Below are 25,070 nucleotides of genomic sequence, written 5' to 3'. Positions count from 1 at the left end.
TCTATTAAAATTAAATATTATACGTAAAGAAAACTAAAATATTTAAAAATATTTACTCAGTGGTAATCCTAGAGAAGAATTTAGACCTAAGCTACGCGTATAGCAAGGATTAAAAGTGACAAAGGTCCAGGTTATAGCTTTTTCTAGGAGCTCTTAGAGAAAGAAATACTATGAACTTCTCTTCATTAGAAGCTCTGAAGAAAAGGCCCAGGGAGTTTTGACAGGATATTATTTGATTCACACCTTCTGAAATACAGTGCTGGTACATAACTTTATTATTGTAAATTTTGCATTCTGAGATGATACCTAACATTTTGAGTAGAAGGTTTTGAATGAAGGGTAGAAATTGGAACAGAAATTTCTGGTTGATTCTGTGGGACAGAATAAAAAATGGTTGCCGGAAGCTTTGGTTTTCCCTTTCTCTTCCCAGTCATTGGATGTGGGGGTGCTGTGTGGCCAAGTAATGCTAGGCATTCTCCCAGCCCACTCTGGCAGCCAGGGACTGTGGCACAGGGCGGAGCATAGACTGGTGGGTCCCTCCGCAGCCCTTTGGGACATAGTACTCAGATTGGGGGTGTTTTCTACCCCAGTTCTGACATCCACAGGCAGTCCAGCATTTTGGGACAGTACAACCTGGTGTAAAAAGTAAAATAATTCATTTCCTACCTGAGAAGAATTGCATTTCTGAAACTTGGAGGTCAGTTGAGTGGGGCTGGCATATCATTGTAAATATTAGTAACATTGTTTTTAAAGTTGGATAGACCAGGGCCCAAGTTCTGGGTTTGCCATGTACTAGCTAAATCCTTCTACATATTGTTACCTTATATTTTAGCCCCCCTCCCCATCTGTGAAGTGGGGATGATCCCTACTACCACTCGTGCTCGAACTCAGAAAATGCTGACTCAATCCTCCCCCGCTTTTAAACATTTAGAATTCTGTTTTATGCATTTTTCGTGGTGTTGGGGATTGGACCAAGGAGCTCACACATACTAAGGCAGGTGGGTGATCTACCACTGAGGTTTACCCGGAGGCCTATTTTTTTAAGTTTGAGACAGAGTCTAACTAAGTTGTCAAGGCTGGCCTTGAACGTGGAATCCTATCTCAGCCTCCTGGGATTATAGGCATGCACCATTGTGTCAGATCCCAACAATGTTTTTATGGAGATAAAGATAAAAGCACGTAATACTTACTAAATTCAAGGGTTATTGTTGCCAGAAGTGGTGGTGGTAGTGCACATTAGTGGTCCCAGTGCTCTGAGAGGCTGAGGCAGGAGGATTGTAAGTTAAAGCCCAGCCTAGGAATTTAGCAACTTAGTAAGACCTGGTCCCCTCTACCCACCAAAAAAAAGAAAACGGGAAAAAAGCTAGGGATGTGGCTCAGTGTGAAGGCCTTGTACCATAATATAAAGGAGTCTGAAACAATTACGTTCCATGTGTAAGCTACAGTCATAGCACTAATCACTTGGGAAAAAAGCAAATGGTGTAGGACAAGCAGGTTTACTGAGGCAGTGGGATCCTCAAAACAACGGGACTGGAATTCACTTTATGGGATCCTGACTTTGGACTCAAACATTCCAGTGCTAAGCACAAACCCTAGCGAACAAAAATACCACCTGAGCCTGGGGCCATTGGCGAAGCAGGCTCTCAGCTGGATTTTGAAGGCCCCAGCATCCAGGCTGGGCCTGTGACTGAAGGCTGTGAGGGCCAGACATCCTTTCTGCATTTGCACTGCCTCAGCTGCCAGTGTCTCAAGATGGTTTATGTGAAGTGAAGTGAAGGTCAGCGGTCTTTCAGCCCGCTGTGGCTGTCCAGAATCACTCATTCCTTGAAACCTTGGTAGCTGAGGTTTACCTATATTTCAGAAGAGGAAATCAGACAGAAACCACACAGTGAAAAGAGTGGGAAAGTGGGCAGATGCTGGCAGTCCTTGTAAAGAGCGTTCTACCTTTGTCCTGGCACATCATTTTCCTGGTTAAGGTATTTTTTTTTTTTTTTTTTTTTTGGTTGGTTAAGGTATTTTTAAATTGTGAGATTTTCATGTATGTGATATATGAACTGTGTAGGTATAAAGTATAATAGAATAGCCACCTGTAAAGCCACCCTTTAACACAAGGTTACTATCAATAGTGCAGATACTTATATGTGTGTATGTATTTATTTAGTTATGTATTGTGATGGGAATTGAATTTAGAGCCTCTGCACTGAGCTATATCCCCAGGCCTTTTATTATTTTTTGAGACAGAGTTCTCCTAAGTCACTGTGTTGCCCAGGTTGAGCTTGAATTCTCAGTCTCTCCAAGTGCTGGGATTACTGGGATGCATTACTATGCCCAGTTTGTTCCATTTTATTAACTTAAAATACTTTCAGTTCAAATTTTAGATAGAGCTAGGTATTGAGAAAGACAAAACTGGGGTACTTAAGATGAGTGAAAATATATTGGCTGGTTAATTATAGATTGAGGAATATTGAAGTACTGTTTTGTTATTAAAATAGATAATAACATGACTGGAAGGAGGTTATTACAAAAGGAATGAAGCCTGGAATTTGTTGTTCTGTTCTTGAGCTGTTTGACTTTTACCTCTATTAATGGAGGCTTGTTTTGTTTTGTTTTGTTTTTGAGGCAGGGTCTTGCTCTCTAATTTAGGCTGGCCTTAAACTCACTATGTAGCTCAGGATGGCCTCGAACTCATGGTGATCCTCCTGTCTCAGCCTCCGTAGTGCTGAGATTTACAGGTGTGGTGTGTGTTTCTTCCTGGTTTAGTGCCTGGGCTTTGGACCCACAGCTTCTTGAGCACATGTTTCCTTCCTGTGCATGGTCTAGCACAAGAAGAGATGTGCACTGGCTTTACTTGCAGAGTTGGGTTTTTGTCTTACAGTCCTGGCTACTTGACCCACTCTTCTATACAAGGTAGCATGTCTTTCATAAGCATACTTCACCCATTTTGCAGTAGAGGCTTGTTATTTTATGAGTTGCTTAATTAATAACTTTTTTTTTTTTTTCCTGGTACTGGGAACCGAACTGACGACCTTGCGCTTGCCAGGCAGGTGCTGTGCTGCAGAGCTAAATCCTCAGCCCCATTAATTATTAACTTTTAAAGATAGTTTTGTTGTTTTAGTTCACTGATTTGGCAATTTTGCTTCGTTGTAAGAGTCTCCTATGGATGGAATTAGAAGGGACAGACTGAATTTGGTTTGTAAACCTGGTGTTTTTAGAAATGCCAATTGTACAACTTCATATGACTTCCTTTTTAATGGTACGACAGTGTCAGAAAATTTTAGTTGTTCTTTTTTTTCCCTCCTCTGGTATAACACTCTCACAATTTCAGCAGAACATTGTTTTGACCTTGATTAAACTGTGAATTTTAAAGTGCAAATTGAGATTTTGGAGGCTATTTATAATGGTGTGATGACAGTCTTTTTGCAGTGTCCATTTGAAAGCTGTGTAACAAAAAGGATATGTTGTAAATGGGGCACCCTTTGGTTTTAATGCTACTTTAAAAATCATTTTTAATTACATAATAAAACTTGTAAAAAATTAAAGTACAAAAAGAGTGAAATATCCCTGACTATAATTATACATCCCATGTCCATCCCCAGAAATAAGGGAAGTCTTTTTCTAATATTATTGAATATATCCTTCCTTAACATTATCTTTTATTTACATAGATACATATAATAAAAATGGTATTGTTGTGTTTTCCAAGCTGTAATTTTTTTTTTAGGGAGAACTATGTTTTGGATATTTTTCTCTGTCAGTACGTGTGCACCTGTCTCATTCTTTTCAAATGCTGTGTGTTCTGAAAGTACCATGGTTCATTTATACTGTTGGGTTGTTACCCATGACCTGCTGTTGCACATGGCATTATGTTGAACATCTTGGTGTGATTCTCCTAAGCCACATGTGTGTTTTTCTAGGGTAGATTTGGAAGAAATGGAATTGCTGGATATATCTAACATTCTCCATATTTAATTCAATAGAGCACTGTTTGGCATGATTGGCTAGTTGTCCTTATGGAATGAATTGTGTATTTACAGTACTGTTAGATGGGGCAAGATAGGACAAGGGCCAGTGTAAAAGCAGTGATTCTTGGGCTGGGGATATAGCTCAGTGGCATAAGCGCCTGTCTGGCAAGCATAAGGTCCTGAGTTCGATTTCCGGTACAAAAAACCAAAAAAACAAAACCCCTGTGATTTTCCATACTAGATGTGCATCAGAATTACCTGTAGGACTTTCTAGGCATCCCACTCCAAAAGAGTGATTTGTAGGTCTGAATGGGTACAACTGACCCTTCTTCCTACATGAAAAATGCTAAATAAAATGAGACTTTTAAAATAATGCCCAAATTGTGCCTAAGTTTCTCTATATTATGCTGTGAAATACAGCAGAAACATTTGATTTTTAGACCTAATGTAAGTTAGTGACTTTTTATTCCTCTACCCACTTAGCGCAGTGTAAATGTCTAATAAACAATTAAGATTGACAGAGGGGACAGAAGAAATTTTCTTTGGATGGAGAAAGAGGCAAGATTATACATATTTGTCTGAGTAGGACTAGATTTGTAGAATTATGTTAAAACTTTTATAAGTATTATGAATGTAAGTATGCAAGCCTTTTTTTTTTTTCCCCAGTACTGGGGATTGAATCTAGGGAGCACTGACCTACATCCTAGCCCTTTTCATTATTTTTAAAAAAATAGAGTTAGCATTTGCTACTTGCCCAGTCTACCTTGAACTTGGGGTCCTCCAGCATCAGCCTCCTGAGTGATTAGGATTACATGTGTGGACTACCACACCTGGTTCAAGCTCATTAAAAAATCTGAAGGCATTTGTAAGTAGAGATGTGGCTGGGCATGGTGACACATGCCTGTAATCCTAGCACTCTGGAGGCTGAGGCAGGAGGGTCACCTCACAGCCTGGGCTACAGAGCAAGACCCTGTCTCAAAAAACTTAAAAAAAAAAAAGTAGATACATGTATATCATAATGATTGAGAGCAGAAATCCTATGCATAGTATGCATGGGTTTAGATCTTCCTTGTACCTTAGTAGGTATATAAATCTTGGCAAGTTAACTATTATAATATGAGGATAGTGATAATATTTATAGGGATATGACATCATTAAGATTTGTTGTCATGTGGTGGTGCATACCTGTGATCCTTAGGAGGCTGAGGCAAGAGAATCACCATGAGTAGGAGGCCTACCTGCGTTATGTAGTGAGTTCAAGACCAGCCTGAATTACATAGCGAGACCCTGCCTCAAAAAACCAAACCAAACAAAGCCAACTAAATAAATACAGTGAATCATTATATATATATATAAAAGCAAATAGAATTATATGGACACATTCTGGCTGGTTGGTAGTATTGCTTCTGTATTACAAATATAGTTACTAACAGTTTTGGGGGATTAGTAATTGGAATCGATCCAGGGGCCTTTGCACTGAGCTGCATACATAGCCCCTTTTTTATTTTGAGCTAAGGTCTTGCTGAGTTGTTCAGGCTGAGCCAATCCTAATGTTTTTATCTTCAGGCATTATTTTATGTTTAAAATACTGTTTTTATGTGATTGGAAACCAGCTACTCAGTATATAGCTAAAAATGATAATGAGGAAGACATTGAGTTCTGAAATATTGGTTCAAGGTCACTTCGGTAAAACAAAGCTAAGACTTGTTTTCTGTGTGTTTTAGGCTCTGTATGTTGATTTTTGCTTATTTTAAAACAGAGAACTTGCTGTCACACGCTTGTAACCTGCCAAGGATTTGGAGTTCAAGCCCAGCTTAGGTAGTTGAGCACTTCAGTAAGACCCTGCCTCAGAACACGTGATGGAAAGAGCTGTGGGCAGAGCTCAGTGCAGAGGACCTGCATTCAGTTCCCAGTACCACCAGCAACAATAAGAACAACAGCTTACTGAGAATTAGTTGAGATTTCCTAGTTTTTTTTTTTTTGGTACTGGGAATCAAACTTAGGCCCTTGCAAATGCCAGGCAGGCGCTTGTGCTGCTGAGCTATATCCCCAGCCAGATTTCCTATTTATGCACTTGGTAACAACCCCAAAGACAGACTGTAATAAAGTAGGCCCTGTCTATTTTGCCAAAGATCTGTGGTGCTCTATAACATTTTGTAAAAGCAACAAAACCTTGGAAGTAGACTTTACTATTGCTTGTCTCTTTGAAAGATTTTTTAAAATATAGAAATAAGTGACAACTGAACATTGAGGTGAGAATTTTAGAGTTTACAAATGAGAGAAGTGCTAATTGGCAAAGTTTTGGAGGGGTACTGTGTGGGTGTACAGACACAAAATGAAGTGTGGGGAGTTGACAAGTCTTATAAATAGTTCCATGAAATTTAATATTTTCCAACAGCGTATAATTTTTTAAAAATTACTTTAAAATTTTATTCACCTGTTGAATCTTTTATTTTGCTTTTATAACCCTATGCTAAACCAGAATAGAGCATCCTTCACTAGTATCTGTGTTTTCATTTCCTGCCAGTACCTTCTTAACTCAGCAAATAAAACAAGTGGTGGCACGTGCCTGTAATCTCAGCACTTGGGAGGCTGAAGCAGGAGGATTACTGACAGTTCAAGGTGGATCTGACTACATAGTGAAACCCTGTCTCAAAAACAACAGCAGCAGCAAAAAACCCCCACAAGTTACAATGAAAATTTTTGTGCTGGGAGAGGGCCAGTTCTCCTTTCTTCACCTTGCCAAGTCCTTCTGATTCTCACAGCCAAAGCCCAGCTGCCCTCCTTTTCTTTTTGAGACACGATCTTGCTCTCTAGGTCAGGCTGGCTTTGAACTCTATGTAGCCCAGGCTGGCTTCCCACTCACAACGATCCTTCTGCCTCTGCCTCACTGAATTACAGGTGTGCACCATTGGTGCTTGGCCCAGCTGCCCTCTTGATTACTCCTTTCCCCTGTCAGAGTAGTCATGTCCCTCTTGCAGGCTCCACAGGACGGCCATGGAGATCTTCCATCTTGGAGCTAGACCTTCTGTATTCTCAGCCCAGGTCGGTCATGTAACTAGCTCTGGAAATTTTTTTAAATTGAGAAAAGCATTGAAATAAGTTGTCACCACTTTAAATTCCACAGGTATAACTCACTAGCTTTTATCAGGCACAGTATTATACCATCATTACCATTATATAATTCCAGAACATTTTCATCAACTCAAAAACAAACCTCTGTATGTTAGCAGACACTCCTAACCCCTGTCCCACCCTGTCTGGGCCTTTCAGCTACTTACCTACTTTGTGTCTGTGAGTTTCCCTACCCTGGCCATTTTGTGTACATGGAATTGTGTGTTTTGGTTTTGGCTTCTCTAACTTAGCATAATGTTTTCTGAGCTCATCCAGGTAGTGGCCTGTCATTATACTTCATTTCTTTAATGTACAGCTATACTCCATTTTGTTTATCATTCATCAGTTGGTGAACATGTTTTTTGTTTGTTTTGTTTTGCTTTTATACTTTTTGATTATTATGACTACCACTGTGATGAACATTTGTGTACAAATTTTTGTGTGACCCGGAGGAACATAGGCTTTGAGTTCTCTTGAATATATCCCTAGGAGTAGAATTGTTGAGTCATGTTAAGTCTTTGTCAAGCTATCAGAAGGAGCTGCCAGGCTGTTTCCAAGCAGCCACACCATTTTGCATTCCCCTCAGCCACGCATGAGGGCTGCAATACGTGGGTGTCCTCTGTTGTCTTTTTGGTTGTATCCATCCTGGTGGATGTGAAGTAATATTTTATTGTTTTGATTTGCATTCCTTAATGACATATGATATTGAGCATCTTTTCATATGCTTATTTCACTTCTTTGGGGAAATGTCTTTGTAAATCCTTTGCCCATTTTTCTTTTTCTTTTTCTTTTTTTTTTTTTTTGATACTGGGAATCGAATTCAGGACCTTGCACTCGCCAGGCAGGCGCTTGTGCCGCTGAGCTATATCCTCTGCCCCTTCGCCCATTTTTAACTGGTTTTTTTTTTTTGTTGCATTTAATGGTTGAGTTGTAAGAGTTCTTTATATGTTCTAGATTGCTAGACTCTTACCAGATATGTTTTGCAAATGTTTTTTCTCTCATTTTGGATTTCGATAATGTACTTTGCCACACAAAAGCTTTACATTTTTATTACTTATTTATTGTGCCTGTCATAGCTAAGATGTAGCCTAATCAAAGGTTATAAAGATTTACACTTGTTTCTTCCCTTAGAGTTTTACAGTTTTAGCTCTTTGATACATTTTTAGTAAATTTCTGAATATGGTGTGAGCAGGAGCCCAGCTTCATTCTCTGACATATACTTGTTCACTTGCTTTACACTGTTTGATGAAGAGACTTTTCCCATTGAATGATTTTGGCACACTTGTTGAAAATTGGTTGACTGTTCTGTGTGGCTTTATTTCTGGACTTTAAGTTGATTCCGTTGATGTAACTGTTCATTCTTAGACCAGTTTCACACTTGCTTTCATTACTATAGCTTTGTGGTAAGTTTTGTAGTCATTTAGTGATAGTGTTCCAGTTTCATTGTTTTTTCAAGATTGTTCTGGTTAGTCAGAATCCTGTATTTCCATGTAAATTTTAGGACCAATCTATCCATTTCTGGGGGGAAAAAGCACTTGAAATTTTGACATATATTGTGTTAAATCTATTGATTAATTTGAAGAGTATTGTCTTACTATTTTAAATCTTACAGTACATAATCACCTTTTATCAGTCATAAGTGGAGTATCTTTCCACTTATGTAGGTCATGTGTTTTATTTGTTTTTTGAAATAGGGTCTCATTATGTAGTTTAGGCTGGTCTTGGACTGACTGTTTAGCCCATCCTGGTTTCGAACTTGCGGTGATCCTCCTGCCTCACCCTCCTAAAAGTATTGGGATTACAGATATGCACCACCATGCCCAGGTTATTGTTTTCATTTTGATGCTGTTGTAATTGGAGTTGTTTGGCCCTGGAATCCTGAGCAGATTTCTGGGTTTTTGTTGTTTGGTTTTTTTTTTGCTCAGGACCTTACTCTGTTTCCCAGGCTGGTCCTGGTCTCAGGTGATCTTTCTGCTTTAATCCCCTTAGTAGCTGAGAATTCAGGGCCACGATACTGTTTGAGCGAATTTCTCCAACTTTTGGATCTTTAGTTATCACACATGTTGAATGGAAATTATATTAGGAAACTGTCCGCTCACAGCTGTTGCCAGGATTAAATGAGTTCATGTAAAGGACTTAGATAAGTCTGATGGTTCAAGTAAAATTAATGGTATTTGCTGTTTTTGTGACCCTCACCTCCTACCCAAGGTAGCACCTACCTTCAGACCTACTGGTATTGAAGAAAGGTAGGAGGGAAAAATTAGACTGTTATCGAATCAGTTTTCTTCTCCAAGGTCTTAAAGTTAATGTGAATTGGAATTCAGGAATAGTTATTTTTTTAAAATCTTATAAATAAGTTTATTTTGATACACCTTATTTTCTTATACATGTAAATAGTCTTGGAGAAAAATTTTGCAATGTCTGGACCTAGTGAAATTCGTTTTGAGATTTTTTTGAGACTGGCTTGTCAAAGGAGTTGGAAAGCAGGCATTCATTGTCTTGAATTCAGTTTGTTTATTATTTTTCTGTGGTATAGGAGATGCAGCCTAGGGCCTTGTGCGTTCTCTACCACTGAGTTGTACCTTTGGCCCCACTGTCTTTTACATGCAAAAACCACAAATGAAATTAAAATATCTTAATGTATGATTATGAGTCTCCGTGTTAGAGAACAAAGTAATTGTGGTTGTGTATTAATATCTAATATGAAAAAGCTATGTGTAAGTGGAGATTTAAAATGCTGTACTTCCTTTTTTCTGGGACATTTGTAATTTCCAAAGTTTTTATGCTGTATCAAAGAAAACACAAATGATAACTTCTAAGAGTAACAGAAAGCTTTACCACATGGTGAACAAAGCATTGGCTATCATGTTGAGTGTAACAGTTCTCAGTTATCTGAGAACTTGTGTTACTTCCTCTCTCTTGCCAAAGGTCTGGGTCAGAGTGTTGAGAGGTTGGATTAACTATTAATGATACCTCGCAGTGGTGAGAAACCTCTTAACAGTTTTCAGGGATTAGTTTCATTACATTTCATTGCTAATACAGAGCCACCACAGTGAGGCTAATAAACTAGCAGTTTAGTTCAGCATCCCTATTTTTACACTTTTAATACAGCTTTTGTATTTAGTTGCTGAAATTCCACAGTATCCCAAAACAATGGTAAGAAATTCTGTCTGATGAAGTGCAGAAGTTTTAGGGTATTAAGGCTGAATGATAGGGTTCTGGGCTGGTGGAGCCAGCCTGAGCAGGTTTCTCTGCCCTCTGGCTGGTGTCTTTCTGCCATACTTGTGGGGCTGGGTGTGAGGGAGGTGTTTAGAACTAATTTGGGAGGACTTGACTCACTTTTCTTTGGTCAGAAGTTGTCTTTAAATAATAATCTAAGGGGCAGAAGCCAGATGTGGTGGCGCATGCCTGTAATCGTAGCACTCAGGAGGCTGAGGCAGGAGGATCGTTGTGAGTTTGAGACCAGCCTGGGCTACAAAGTGAGCTCAAGGCCAGCCTGAACTGCATAGTGAGGCCCTGTCTCAAAAAAAAAACAAATCAACAAACAATAACTTAAGGGGCAGGGAATATAGCTCAGCAGCATAGTGCCTGCCTGGCAAGCGTGAGGTCCTGAGTTGGAGAGTTGAATTCCCAGCGGTCCTGAGTTGCATTTCCAGGGTTGTGGGTCGTGCCCCCCACCCCCATTTAAAAAGTAACAGAAGCAAAAAACATTTTCTGTAGTAAACAAAGTTTCGGGTCAATGGCACAGGAACTGCCTAGGAAGTTCTAAATAGAAACCTAACCAGCCTGAGGTGGGCCCCCTTTGGAATTACAGCAGGAGGAAAGTTGATACTGGAAAAAGGCTACTTGTAAGCGAGGGGTGACAGTGGGAATTTATTCTGAAAAAGGAAGTACAAATCTGAAGGTAATTTTCAATGAAATTTAAATTGTAATGCACAAAGGATGCATCAAGGGTGATTTTTTGGAAATTGTTTTCGTACTAGATGAAGTTCAGTTGTATAATGATTGGACACCTTTGAAGTTATGATGCAGTCATAAGCAGTTTTATAGGTTATTAAAGGGGTTTATTATTTTTCTTCTTTTGCTCTCTGATAATCAAACTATCATCATTTTTGAAACCCTTAGCTTATTATTTTCCTGATTGATTTTCCTCATCAGTTACCACTTAACCTCTGATCTCATTTTGCAGTGTTGCCTGACTTTCTGGTGTTCTAGCGTACTCTGAGTCTTTTATCAGTTTCATCAAATCTTGCATCATTTGTAGGTTTTTAGTTTTCACTTCGTTTTGGATTTGCATGTTGTTGAATTATTGAAACGTGTGAGACTGACAAAGAATGGTTTTGAAGGACTGGAATAGAGATTAGTGATAATCAGGGACAGTTGTTTGAATGCTGTACTCATTAATGATTATTTTTGTATTTGCACAAATTTTGCTTTTCTATATATTGTCCAAATAGAGACAGCACAGACCTTAGCAAACGATGAACACTGGGATAGCAAGGACATCCTTTTAGGCTAGACTGCCTTTAGAAAGTTAGTTAATTTCTTTCATCTCAGAGGACTTGTCAGTCCCCTGAGTTTCAAGTCAGGACCTCAGTACTTGGCCATCAGAGATTGTCAAGAGGGCCTGGAAATCCTTTGCAGCCTTTTTATAGGTCAGTGGGAGCCCTGCTACAAGATGCTCGTAGCCTAAAGAGTCATCAAGAGAGTAGACCATAAACATGCCTCCATAGGCAATAGAGCTGTGAACATATGAAATGGAAAGGGAAGCAGTTAATTGGTAGTGACAGGAAAAAAGGAGTTGGAGTCGAGTGGTATCCCCAGCACGGTGGAATAGAATGGTAGAGAACGAGCCCACTGAGCACCTGGTTTCATAACTATATTTTAAGAACTATTCTACTGTTCTGGTTCTGAGACCTGCTGAGGCCTTTTCCTATTAACGTCTAGATGAATTGCCTTATTATGCTATCATGTGAGGCAACCTCAGTACATATCACTTCTAGTCTAAGTGGCTCCACATAAATATAAGGCAGCAGTTAATTTTTTTAATAATAAAAGTTGATTGGTACATTTTAAATACACATAATGATCACATTCATCATAGGGAATTTGTACTGGTATATGATATATCTTGATTTTTCTCCCCCCCATCCCCTCCCTTCACAAGGTACATCCATTTGCCTAGAAATGTCTGAAGCTTATCCTTCTTTATACAGAGTAGTACTCCATTGTGTAAAAAAACCCCACATCTTCTTTATCCATTCATTGGTTGATGGGTATTTGGGCTATTTTCAAGATTTAGCTATCATAAACTGCGCTGCTATAAAGATAAGTGTGCATATATCGCTGTGGTATGATGCTTTCATTCTTTCGGGAAGATGCCAAGAAGGGGACTCTTCTTGCTGGGTTAAATGGAACCTCTAGTTTTAGTTTTTTGAGGAATCTCCACAGTGATTTACCACAATGGTTGCACCAGTCTACACTCTCACCAACAGTGGAGAAGGGTTCCTTTTTCCCCACAGCCCCTCCAGCATTTGTTACTGGTTGATTTCTTGATAACAGCCATTCTTTCTGAAATGAGATGGAATCTCAGCGTTGTTTTAATTTGCATCTCTTGAATGACCAGTGATGGTAAATATTTTTTCATATATTTATTTGTTTGCACTTTCTCATCTGAGAAGTCTGTATTTCAGATGCCATTTTTGGATGGGGACTTTAAATTTGGGGAGTCTGATATTTTTGAGTTCTTTATATGTTCTAGATATTAGTCCTTTGTCTGAGGAACAGCTGGCAAACATTTTTTCTCTGTGAGTTGTCTCTTCATTTCGTACTATTTCCCTTGCAATTGGAGATTTGCCCATAAAGTGTTTGCCTACACCTGTGTCTTCAAGAATTCGTCCTATTCTCTCTTCCAGCAGATTTAGTGTTTTTGTCTTAATTTTTAGATCTTTGATCCATTTTGATTTTAGTTTAGTGCATGGGGAAAGATAGGGGTCTAGTTTTAATCTTCAGAATGTGGAAAGCCAGTTTTTCCAGCACTATTTATTAAAGAAGCTATCTTTCTTCCAGTGAACGTATTTGGCCCCTTTGTTGAATATAGGGTAGTTGAGTGTGTCTGGAGTCCTTTCTGCATCCTCTAATCTGTTCCACTGATCTCTCCTGTCTTGTTTTTTTGCCAGTACCATGTTGTTTTTATCACAATAGCTTTGTGTAGTACAATTTCGAGACTGAGATTGTGATGCCACCTGCCTTGCCTTTGTTGCCCAGAATTGCCTTTGCTGTTTTAGGTTTCTTCTGTTTCCAAATGAATTTTAGGATTGTTTTCTTTAATTCTGTGAGGTATGCTGTTGGAATTTTGATTGAGATTGCATTAAATCTGTATAACAATTTTGGGAGTATGGCCATTTTCACTATATTGGTTCTTCCTACCCAAAAGCAAGGATAGGAATGCTATTATGAAAGTTATGGTTTCCCTAATTTCTCTCTCAATGAGTTTATTTGTGTACAGGAATGCTGTTGATTTTTGAGTGTTGACTTTGTATGCAGTTACACAACTGAATTTGGTTATTAAATCTAGCAGTCTTTTGGAGTTTTGGGGATCCTCTATGAAGGCTATCATGTCATCTGCAGATAATGATAATTGAACTTCTTTTTTGTTTGTTTGTTTTTTGTTTTCTTGAGACAGGGTATAGCTCAGGCTGGCTCTGTGGCAGGCCTCCTGCCTCAGCCTTCTGTGTGCTGGGATTATAGGCATGCACCACAACACCCAGCAGCTTCTTCTTTTTCTATCTTTATTCCTTATCTTTCTTTTGTCTAATTACTGTGGCTAATGTTTTTAGAATCATTGAATAGGAGTGGTGATTGTGGACATCCTTGTCTTGTTCCTGATTTTAGAGTGAAAGCTTTCAACTTTTGACCATTTAGTATGATGTTGACTGTTGGTTTGTCTTAGATGGCTTTTATCAGATTGAGATAAAGACCATCTATTCCAGTTTTCTTTAGGGTTTTTATCATGATTGGGTGTTAGACTTCATCAAATGCTCCACATAAACTTAAGGCAGCAATTAATTTTCAAAAATTCCTTATGTACACCCCAAGTAAAATCAGGTTTATGGATGATTACATAAAGAATATAGCAAATGAAGGGAAGTTTATTATCTTAAGAATTTAGGTAGAATTTATTTGCCTAGTTAGTGTATTTTTTAATATCTGTGTTGCAGAATTTGGAGTTCTTAAGCTGAATTTCTAATGATGGAAATGACAAAGGACACATCATGTGCATGACATCCTTGTTTTTTCCGCTGTCATCATTCTTAAGATTCTAGGTGGAATCAAAGCTGCTTTTTTTAAATTCACCTTTGTTATTGAATTTCATCTGACAATAGTTATTGGTGATTTTCTGCTCTTGATCAGGGTTTGATCTTAGGCTTAAGTGTTCCAGGAGTCTGAAACCTGCTTATTGTAGAATGGAAAAAGGAAACAAAAGTAGAAGGGTATTAACTAAAAGGTTAATTTATTCCTCTCATAAGGAATTTTAGCGTATTTTAAAGTGTGACTAAAAATGAAAACAAAAGGATATCATGAGGAAGGTTTTAAACTGGATGGATACAAGAGAATGAGTGGAGAAATATCAATGAATTGACTGGCTGGCCTCTCTCCCTCCCTTTTCTTTTTAGTATACAAGGTGATGTATAAACTGGGGATGGTGGTATGCATCTATAATCCCAGGACCATGGGAGCTTGAGGCAGCAGGATCACAAGTTCAAGCCCAGCCTGGCAACTTAGTGAGACCTTGTCTCAAAATAAAAAACAGGCTGGGCATGTAACTCAGTAGAGAGTACTGGGGATGGTGGACCTGACATGATCTGCTAGAGTTGCTAAGGTCTGTGGAAATTTATATAGATTTCAGGCACAGTAGTCTTCTGGAGAAGGTGAACACTGACTGACTCTAGTTGTTTTATCTTTTTTTTCCTTCAAGATTTCTTCTGCTTCATTTTGCAATATCAGGGTCTTCATACTGACCGACATCTCCAGCCCTTTTTAAAAATGTTGAAATAGTCTTTGTAAACTGTCCAGGCTAAGCTCAGTCTCCCGCAGTGCTTGGGATCAGAAACATGCACCACCACACGTGGCTTCACATTTTTCTTTTGTAAATTCATAAAGTTTAGCTTTGTGCATCTGGAAATGCACATTTAAGAAAAAGGAAACTAATTTAGCTGTATTGTAACTTGAACATTTTTTCGATTAACTACAATAAGCTAAGAAGACTGTAAAGTTATCAAGTAAGTGTCTGGGTGTGCCTAGCTCTCTGAAAGTGAAAATTTACATCTCTATCCTTAAATGCAGTCATTGTCACATGGACACAAATAATTGGTATGTTTTAGTAACTGTGTAATGCAAATGTATGCTAGAGGTAGAGGAGGCAAAAAATGTAGTTTAGGAAGATGTTGATATTAGAGGTTTGATATTAGAAAAGAGAGATGGGTGTATAAAGGAGATGAACTGGGTGGTGGCATTTCAAGGAGAGGAAACTAAGAAAAGGTTTAGTGGCGTGAGAAAGTAGACTAGAGTTCAGTATTTCCATAGGATAAGTTGTAAAAAGGGGAGAATGAAAATTGTATCTCAGATGAGACAGAGAGACCAGTCCGGGAGTCCTCAATAATTTGTGGCTTGAAAGGACACTGGTGCTGCTGTTTATGAGTTAAAGACACTATAGAGGAACTGTGGCTGGGAATGTAGCTCTCAGGGGTAGGGTGCATTCTGAGAATGCTCAAGGCCCTGGGCTCAATGTCCAGGTTCTCCAGCATTGAAAGAAAGAGAGAGAAGAGAGAGAGAGAGAAGGAGGGGAGGGAGGGAGGAAAGGAGGGACGGGGGACGGAGGAAGGAAGGAAGGGAGGGAGGAAAGAAAAAGAAGGAAAAGAAAAGAAACGAGACATCAGGTTGAGAAGTTTTAGACATTGTGTTCAAGGCATTCAGTGACTAAGAGAAAATGTCTAGTAGAGGTTATAGAATATATGGTTTTCAAATGCAGGAGTATTGGATTGGGCTAGCAGTTCATATATGGTTATCATCAGTGCCCTTTATCGTTCATGTCAAAGGTGTAGGTAGGAGGATTGGTAAATAAGAAGGTCCTACAGGTATCTCTAGCATTTAAGAACTGAGTGGAAGGTGATCCCATGAAGGACACTAAGTTATGAGTAGAAATACAAAAACAAAAGCATAAAAAGAATAAATAATAGCTAAGCATGGTGATGTGCTCCTCTAGTCCCAGATACTTTGGAGGCTGAGACAGGAGGATTGCTTGAGCCCAAGAGTTTGGGCAACATAGTGATGTGCTGCTCTAGTCCCAGATACTCTGGAGGCTGAGATAGGATTGCTTGAGCCCAAGAGTTTGGGCCAGTTTGGGCAACATAGTGCATTCTCAGAATGCACCCTACCCCTGAGAGCTACATTCCCATAGTCCTGTCTCTCAAATAAATGAGTACAAGATACGGCCTCCTTTAATGTTATTTAGAAATTAAAGACACAGTTATGATAAAATTCAGTTAACTAAAATTTAAAATACATTTATTCCAAGCACACAGGAACCACATGCTTGTTTTCTGTGTGAAATAAGGAAATGTGGTCTTTAAATGGGAGTAGGAATGGGATCTTGAGGTCAGTGGTAAAGGACTTTTTAAAGACTGACAGATACAGAAGCTGAGCAGTATATTGTCAGGCTTGCTTGTTTATTTATTTATTTTGCATGGTACCGGGGATTGAATCCCCAGCCTTTGCACTGAACTACATCCTTCTAGCCCTGTGTTTGAGAAAAGGCTTCATTGAATTGCCTAAGCTGGTTTTAAACTTATAATTGTCCCGCCTCATCCTCCCAAGTTCTGGTATTAGAGGTGTGCATTGCCATGCTTGGCTCCTGTCAAGCATTTTTGATTACTGCTTAGTGTAGCAGTGTGGTGTACAGATAACATAGGAATGCAAATAAAAGTTGTAGGGAAACAAGTAAGTTAATGGCCTTTACAAAAAAATTTTTTTAACGTAATGGCCTAAAAGCATAGATGGAGACACTGTGTGACTGAATTAATAGGTAATTTTAAGGTTGGTTGTGAGACTGCTGCTTTGGAAGAAGTAGAGACTGGTGGTGATGCAATCATTTAAAAATTGCCAGGGTAGGGTAGGGTGTATGACTTTATAGTCTTACAGAGCCTTATAGAAGCAGTCTGGATCTTTATATCAATTCACAGACTAAAATAAATTCTAGAAGGGTACATGTAGAATACTATTTAAAAGCACTTATAGGAAAATAATGTGAAGATTTAAAAATTTTTGATTGTGGAGAAGATCTAAGTTTAGCTGTATTGTAACTTGAACATTACAGAAATAAAAGATTTCATAAAGGAAGACTAGATTTCATAAAGGAAAGTATTGGTTGACTTAACTGCAAAAAAGTGTAGGATCCCAGAGTTACCCTGGAGGCACTTAAGGAAGACATGGGTGGGGGAGGGGTGAGGTGGGTGGATGGGTGTGTTTTTGCAGTTTGTGTAAGAAAGTGTCCTGAGTGGTTGTGGATGACTCAAGTGACACGGGTTCAAGAGACTGAGAGGATACTAAGGTCCTCCGTGAGTTGTGTCAGTATAGACATCCGCGGAGTCCAGGATCATGGCGCGTATTGTGTGGATCAGGAGTTAAGTGGCTTTTGGAATTCTTAGTAATCTGGGCAGTAGCCAGGCCTGGGGCTGGTGGTGATAGAGTAGATACAGTGTAGGTGGGATACATGGGCCTCACAGGGGCCAGTATTGACACAGTATTTGTTAACATTCTAGCCTCTTTCAGGAGGAGCTTTAAACAGATCTGGTGTTGTAGAGAAGATGTGAAAATGCCCTTGGAAACTTCTTCATATAGTATTACTAGATTCTTCTGGCTCCCAAAGTCATTAGCCATAAAATGGTTTCTAGCTTAAACTTTTCTTCCTAGTATTTACAAGACAGGCATAAACTTCATTAGAGTTGTGTATTTTAATCTTGGGCCTTTTCATCTTAAGTGCACTGATTTTATAGAGATATACAGATAATATGAACTTTTTCTCTTTTTGGAATAAAAATTGTCATAATGAAGATGAATTCAAGTATAATCTAATTTCTGAAGCAGCTCATTGATAAACTAAGAATAATTTTCTTGAAACAGCCTGAGATACTGATTAAAGTTCAATTTCCACGTGTAATAATAACACTGTAGTGATAAAAGTGTATGCTGAGGTTGTTGATAAGGACAAGGTGGATTCAAACTATGGAAAAGCTATTTAAAATTGGACAGGCTTTGTGCACTTAAGTAAATATTTATGGAGGGAATGCCTTCCTTTGCTAGGCACTACATAACAATGGGCAGCAAGGACCTAGCATATGCCAAGCATAGTACTGTACTTGACTGGACTTCTCCTGGGTTATTTCATGAAATCTCACAACAGTTTTTTCATTAGGAATTATCCCCATTTTACAGGAGCGGGAATAGAGGGTATGGAGAGTTTAATTTCCCTAAGCTCACAAGGCTATGAAAATAATGGAGGGACCCGTTTCAAAGTCCAGGCAGAGCCAGAGCCTTTAAACATGCTGCTTTTTAAAATGGGGGGAGAGTTTTGCTGAATGTTCACTATGACACCATGTGCCTGACTCTGTAGTGCACCCAGAATCTGCAAGGTAAGTTTCACTGCTATTATCCAGTTGTTACCAGTTTTGTAATGGCCACTGGATGAAGTTACAAGCTTAACCAGTTTGAAAAAGCCTTACTTTAACAACACTGAAAGAATAGTCCTTCATAAGTCTATTGTATTTCGTGCAACTATTTTTATTCCTTTTTCCCTTACATTTTCTCATATTCCACTTTCATTTCTGTATTCAGCATTTTTAAAAATGAAAATTTGTTTTATCCATAAAAAATAAAGGAAAAAATTATTGAGGTCTACTTTGAAATCCTGAGACTGTTTATAGTGTTTCAGTGACACTGTTATTTTTTGTATGTGAACTTTTTACTATGAAAGCACATTTTAATTTTCAAAATCTAGTTGGAAATACTTTTTAGAAATAGGAAAACAGCTTAACCCATGAAATAATACAACTGTGTTAGTTTTCTTAAAATTTAGTGCTTTAGGTCAGTTGGTGTTGTAAAGGGAAGTGTATTATATGTTCTTCTTATCTCTTCCTTCTCCCTCTTATTTTTGCCCTTCCCTTTTATTCTATTATCTCATCTTCCAATCAGTATCAGCAATTACCTTTTAATTAAATTGAACTGGTGCTCACATTTCTGTTGTAGGTGGCATTGCCAGTCCTTTCCTAAAAGGACTGGAATATTGTATCTGCTCGGTAACTGGGTGTTGCTGTTCACTTGTACTGTACTGTGAAGGAGGAGGGGAAAATTGAGGTGTAAAATTTTTTCTAAAGGAATTATGGACTAGGTATCAAGTGTATCTTTAATTAAAAACAATAAATTATAAAAAAGGGTAAGCATTTTTTAATCGTGAAATTGGGGTTCTGGTTTAATATTTCATTCTTGAGTGACAAAAATGATTCACTGAGCCATATTTTTTAGGGCTGGTGAAATAGAATCAGCCAAGGGTTGCCTATCTGTTCATCACAGTCTGAAGCATTATTACTCAAGCTTCTCAAATTATCTGGTATGTTCAATTCTGACACTAGCATTTCTTGTTTGTGTTTCAATGTGCTAAATTTAAAATCTTCTTGTAGAGCCCTTCTAGTTCTACCTTAAAAAACAAAACACCCCTCTGCTTAAAACAAATGGTACTTCCTGCTTTCATAAACAGTCATGTGCATAGTTTAGCAAGGCCTGATGCCTCTGGAGCTTTTTCCCTTTATAGCACCATTGAATCCGAGTCCTAACAGAAGTACAGTGAATCTTGTGGCCTCATTCTGAACAAAAGGGATTAGAGAAGAAAAAAAATCTCTTGATATAAGGCTTGGAAGCAAGGGCAGGCAATCTTGGTTGTGAATATTTTCTGATTTTTCCAGAAATCAAGCAGAAGATTGAGCTGCTGATGTCAGTTAACTCTGAGAAGTCGTCCTCTTCAGAAAGGTACAGCTACATCTCTTGCATGAACAATTAATGGTGTAGCATTGCTAAGAAACAAACAGGACATATTTTTTTCCGTGTCAAGTTTGCTTTATAACGTATTGTACTGCATGTTGGTATTGTGCTGTATTGAAGATGTGTATTTGGGCAAGCTGTGCTGCTTTTGCGAAGGCTAATTGATTTTTTTTAAAAATCGTGAAGCCTAATCAGCTGCAGCATGCACACCATAACACAGCAGACCGCTGGTTCATGTGTGACAGCTGTTGAAGGCTTTAAAAAACAATTTACCGAACAAACAAGTATCTTGCTTTCTTTAAAGAAATACTGTTAGATTTTCTTCCTGTATTTTGTGATTACCGCTGCATAGAATTACCAAGGTTATTTGTAAGATCTAGATTTAAAATACTTGATTATTATTGCAATAAATATTTTCTTCTGTGCAAAGGGAGTGCCGTTTGTAAATAGCTTAGGAATTGCAAACCCACAGATTAGTCACATTCTCAAAGAGATGTGATTCTTCTTCAAGTCTGTGCTAGGAAATGGAACAGTCACTGCATGCAGTAATGGTTCATGCCTGCAGGTAAGGACTAAATGACTCAGAAGTATTTTTAAAGCAATTATTTTATCTGTCAATCATATGATTATACCTGTAAGAAGAGATTTCATGGAAATGACTATTTTGCCTTATAAACAGAGTTAAGATTTTTGTATCTGAAGTCAGAAATGAGACTAAAGTTCCCTATTTTGATATGTAAATATTGTGTTCACTTCTGTTTACCACTATTATATATAGTACATAATGTTTTAAATTGAAGTTCTTGGACAAACAGTTCATGCTTACCTTTTTCTTCATTACTTAACAGTTTATACTTAATGTAGCTATCTTGTATTTAAGGCATATTAATTTATCTTTTCCAATGGTTAGGGCTATCATTTTTGTTCATAGATTTAAATTTAAGAAAATACTATAGAGAAGTAATTTGGCGATTAAAGAATGATACAGGAAAAACAATGGAAAAAATATGAATTGAAGGATCTACCAAGGAAAATGGATTTAATGGAAGTACACTAGTGTATAAAGGGCCATGATCTGATGGCAAAATGATCACATTATATTGATTTATTAGTATAATTAGGTGAGAAGCTTCTAGGTACAACTTAGGTAGTTACAAATAAAGATGATGTTACTGCTTGCTGTAGAGTTTGAAAAGAGAAGAATTTAGGATCATTTGTGTTTATTTTTATGTAGCTTCTAACTTCTGGTTTGTGTCCAGCCATCTGATTTTATGCACTGTATTTACTGAGAGAAAAACAATCTGAAGATTGTGAATATTCTGCTAGTAAAATGGTGGTGATGGAAAGGGGAGAGGAAGGGAGTACAAGCAGCGAAAGTCCAGGTGCCAAGTGTGATGTTCACGTTTGCTACTAGGAAAAATGTACTTAATGAGACGGCACCAGTAATTATGGTAGGCTTTTGTAGTGTCAAACATAGTGGATGAATATTATTGAGAAACAAGTTAGGAATGAATTAATTTTTCTGGTTAAAATGCATTGTATATGGAAAGATATTCTAAAATATTTTGATTTTATTTACTTAGGTTCTTGAGGTTATTTGAAGGAAAGAGAGGGTACATGATTTAGAAGTTTAGAAACCAATCATTGTGCTGATGACTTTATAAACAGTTTTGCCAGAGCTTTCTTTGTTTATTATTTGGAGGGGGTATGCTTAGAGCTGTATCTGACAATTGTGATATGCTAACTTGCTGGGTGATAGATGTGACTTATGGACCAGTTCAGCACATTGCAAACATAGAACTTGTTTCATGAATGTAAGTATACTAAACATAGAAAATACAATAAATAATTAGCTCATTCAGCTTCTAATTAGTAATGAAGAATTTGAAAAATAAGAATCTGAAGTTTAAAAAAAAATTAACTGCCTAGTAATGGTATATCATACCCAGGAATTTATTACTTTGAAGTATCTTACAACATTCCCACCACATTCTTTTTTTTAATAATTAAAAAAATTTTTTTTGTTTAAAGAAACAATAAACACATAAACATAAGAACAGAATTCCAGAACAATATGATTCCCATCACATTTTTTACTTCCTTGTTTCACCAGTGTTCCATTATATGTATATTACATATTTTTAAATTAAAGTTAATGGTTTAAGATGTGGTGGCTGAAGTTTTACAGATGTTTGGTATTTTCTTTCGGTCAGCTTTCCCACGTGTCTGTGAGTAGAAAGGATAAAGAAGCCTGGCTTCTTTCTTTGAAGAGAGAGAAGGTCCTCAGCTGTGTGGTACATAAGTTACCTGTCAGCACACCTGATTTAGGCCCTGCTGTGTGGGCGATCTTCAGAGCTTCAGAGGCCTGAGCAGAGAAACAGTGCTTCCCCATATAAAATGTGACACACAGAACTGTGAGGTGGTATTCAGAATTTCTTCATCAGATATTTTTAACTTTCCAAAAGAACATTGCTAGTCTTGTGAAAGCCAGTATTGATTGAATTATTTTTTTCATATAATTTTATAAAATGGGAAAAGCAAAATGTAAAAAATCCTGTTTTATTTTTGTAGATTTAAGGACCTCTTCACTGCACAATGAAAGTACAATTTGAAGTAAAATTATAATGGAATTCTGGAGTTTGCTCTGAGTAATAAATTAGAAAATACGTTACCCCAACAAATCCTAGTACCATGTTAAAATGGATTGTTTTAGCTTAAAACAGTGGAGGCCCTATAGAGCATCATTTTATAGAGTAGGTGTGGAGTACTTCTGTTCAGAATGGCAGACGCATAGGCCAAAATTAATGGGCTTACAGAAAGTTACAGTTCAATTTTTGGTTTTCTATTTTGAAGAGTGAAAAATTTCAGCTTACCTATTTTAAAATTAGGAGGAGGGAATCCACTACTGAGTGGATTAAAAACAAATTCCTGATGCTGGATAAAAACAAATGATGTGTGTTGTGGCCAGTTAAAAGGAAGACATATCTGCTGTGAAGTACCCTCTGAAGGTTTTATTAGTAAATACTACTACAAGTGTTTCTATTTTTCAGTTGAGTATCTTTTGAATGAATAAATGAATGTATTCATCTTAAACATGGTAGGCTCAGTTATACTTCCTTGGTTATCCCCCTTTAATGTAAAAATATAAACTGTGAATACATAGTTGATGAAAAAAGATTTCCAATTTTTGTTTCTTCTTGCCCGTTCTTAGCTACAACAGTACTAGGATTTATGGGGTAAAGCAGGTGGGGATGAGGAGGAGTAGCAATAACTATAATAGCTAGGAAAAGAGTAGTAATTACTTACTAAACAGTCCAAATACTATTGTTGTTATTATTTCTTGTACGCCTTCTCCCTTGCCCCGCTTCCTGGGAATTCTGCTAGATACCATTTCTAAGTTCTTTATAGGAAGAGGGAAGGGAGGGAGGAGAAGGAGCAAAAAACGAATGTGTATGGATGTGTATATGGGGAGTATTTTGACAAATCATCCCAGGAATATATTCTGAATGAAAAGAAGATGTTTTGCTATACTAAAAATTTTGTCAAATAATAGTATTGCTATTTTTTTCAGTGAATTCTGGTAGCAAAATTGTAGAGTTCTTAAAAAGAAGAGTTGAGCCCAAAGTATTCACAGCTTTTACTGTCAGTCCATCTAGGCCAAACCCAGGGAGGTCTGAGGAGTTTGAGGTGTGGGAGTCTGGGAAGCTGAGAACCTACATTTACATTTAGCCCTGCTTGCATTTGCTATTGTTAAGTGTGAATGGATGTTGAACTAGTGAAGTCCACATTTGATTGAAAACTAATAAATAACAGTGCCCTTTAGGTTTGCATTTTCTCAGGGAACAGGCTCCAAAAGGATCATTACTTTGTGTGGGGAAGTAGTGGACATTTTTTAGTGTTACAGAGGGCCTCCCTGTACTGGAATAGATACAAAGTACTGACTGACTTCTTTCATTAGCATCCTAGTTATCTAGCAAATACTTAATTTACAGATTGCTAGCTGCCTTGACCAGGAGAGTAATAAAAGGGAGAAGGAGAAGCATCAAGTAATCCTATTCTATGCTTGTATTCTACCAGGACTGAGTAAACAAAACTGGTGAGATAGAGATTATATGTTGTCCGTCCCCTACTATAAAGTTATTTCAAACACATAACCTGTGCTACTTTCGTGTGTGCAGGTGGTGTTTTTCTTATTTTAAAGTAGGTTAAGTGAAGAGACAAAGAGCATATGTTACTGATGAACAGATGCGGAAAGTGAACAGAAACCTGGAAGAATAAGAGAATGGAAGGGAGTGATTAAAAAAATACAGAAGGAATCAGCTGAGAGAAAGAAGTAAAGGACATTTGATAGAAAGATCTGGGACCAAGGTGTCCTACATGTGCACTTGAGTGTATTTCCACAATGTCTGTGTAGTAAACCGAGAGTATTTACAGGAGAGCCAAAGATTCTATTCTGTCCCACCCCCTTCCTCCAATGAAGACCAGGTCAAGCACTCATTAACTATTTTCCCTTTTCCAATCTCTCTCTGCCACTATTGCCTATATTTCTCTGCTTTCAGGTTAGATGTTTTTCTTGAATGGTAGAAAAAGTTGGGATAGTGGTTGGTCATATTGCTCCCTCTTCACTCATTTCTCTCTGTTTTTTTTTTTTTTTTCCTTCTTGAGACAGGGTCTCCTTGTGCAGTTCAGGCTGGCCTTGAGCTCACTTTGTAGCCCAGGCTGGTCTCGAACTCACAACGATCCTCCTGCCTCAGCCTCCCAAGTGCTGGGATTACGGGCATGTGCTACCACACGTGGCTTAATTTCTCTTTCTTTTTTAAGAAAAAAATTTATTTAAGTTTATTGGTACAATTTAGGTATGCATAATGATCTCATTCATTATATTTGCACCTGTACATGATG

At 37.9% G+C, this 25,070-nt stretch overlaps 1 protein-coding gene across 6 annotated transcripts in view; it reads left to right on the top strand.

The window, feature by feature from the left end:
• Srpk2 (SRSF protein kinase 2) overlaps window positions 1-25,070 on the top strand; it is a 226,825-nt gene that overhangs the window by 74,211 nt on the left and 127,544 nt on the right. The window contains exons 1-2 of one of the 6 annotated variants that reach the window (XM_013510526.1): window positions 19,675-19,740; window positions 20,093-20,156. The exons of 4 other annotated variants lie outside the window; for them this stretch is intronic. In XM_013510526.1, coding sequence (XP_013365980.1) covers window positions 20,119-20,156 — 38 coding nt within the window. In that variant the 5' untranslated portion in view covers window positions 19,675-19,740; window positions 20,093-20,118. Of the gene's footprint in view, window positions 1-19,674; window positions 19,741-20,092; window positions 20,157-25,070 lie in introns of those variants that run through there. One more of the 6 variants, XM_013510524.1, reaches the window with a different exon arrangement.

The sequence above is a fragment of the Chinchilla lanigera genome, unplaced genomic scaffold (assembly GCF_000276665.1).
Source record: "Chinchilla lanigera isolate Chin_1 unplaced genomic scaffold, ChiLan1.0 scaffold00009, whole genome shotgun sequence".
Lineage (NCBI taxonomy): Eukaryota > Metazoa > Chordata > Mammalia > Rodentia > Chinchillidae > Chinchilla > Chinchilla lanigera.
This window is presented reverse-complemented; position numbering and strand designations above follow the sequence as displayed.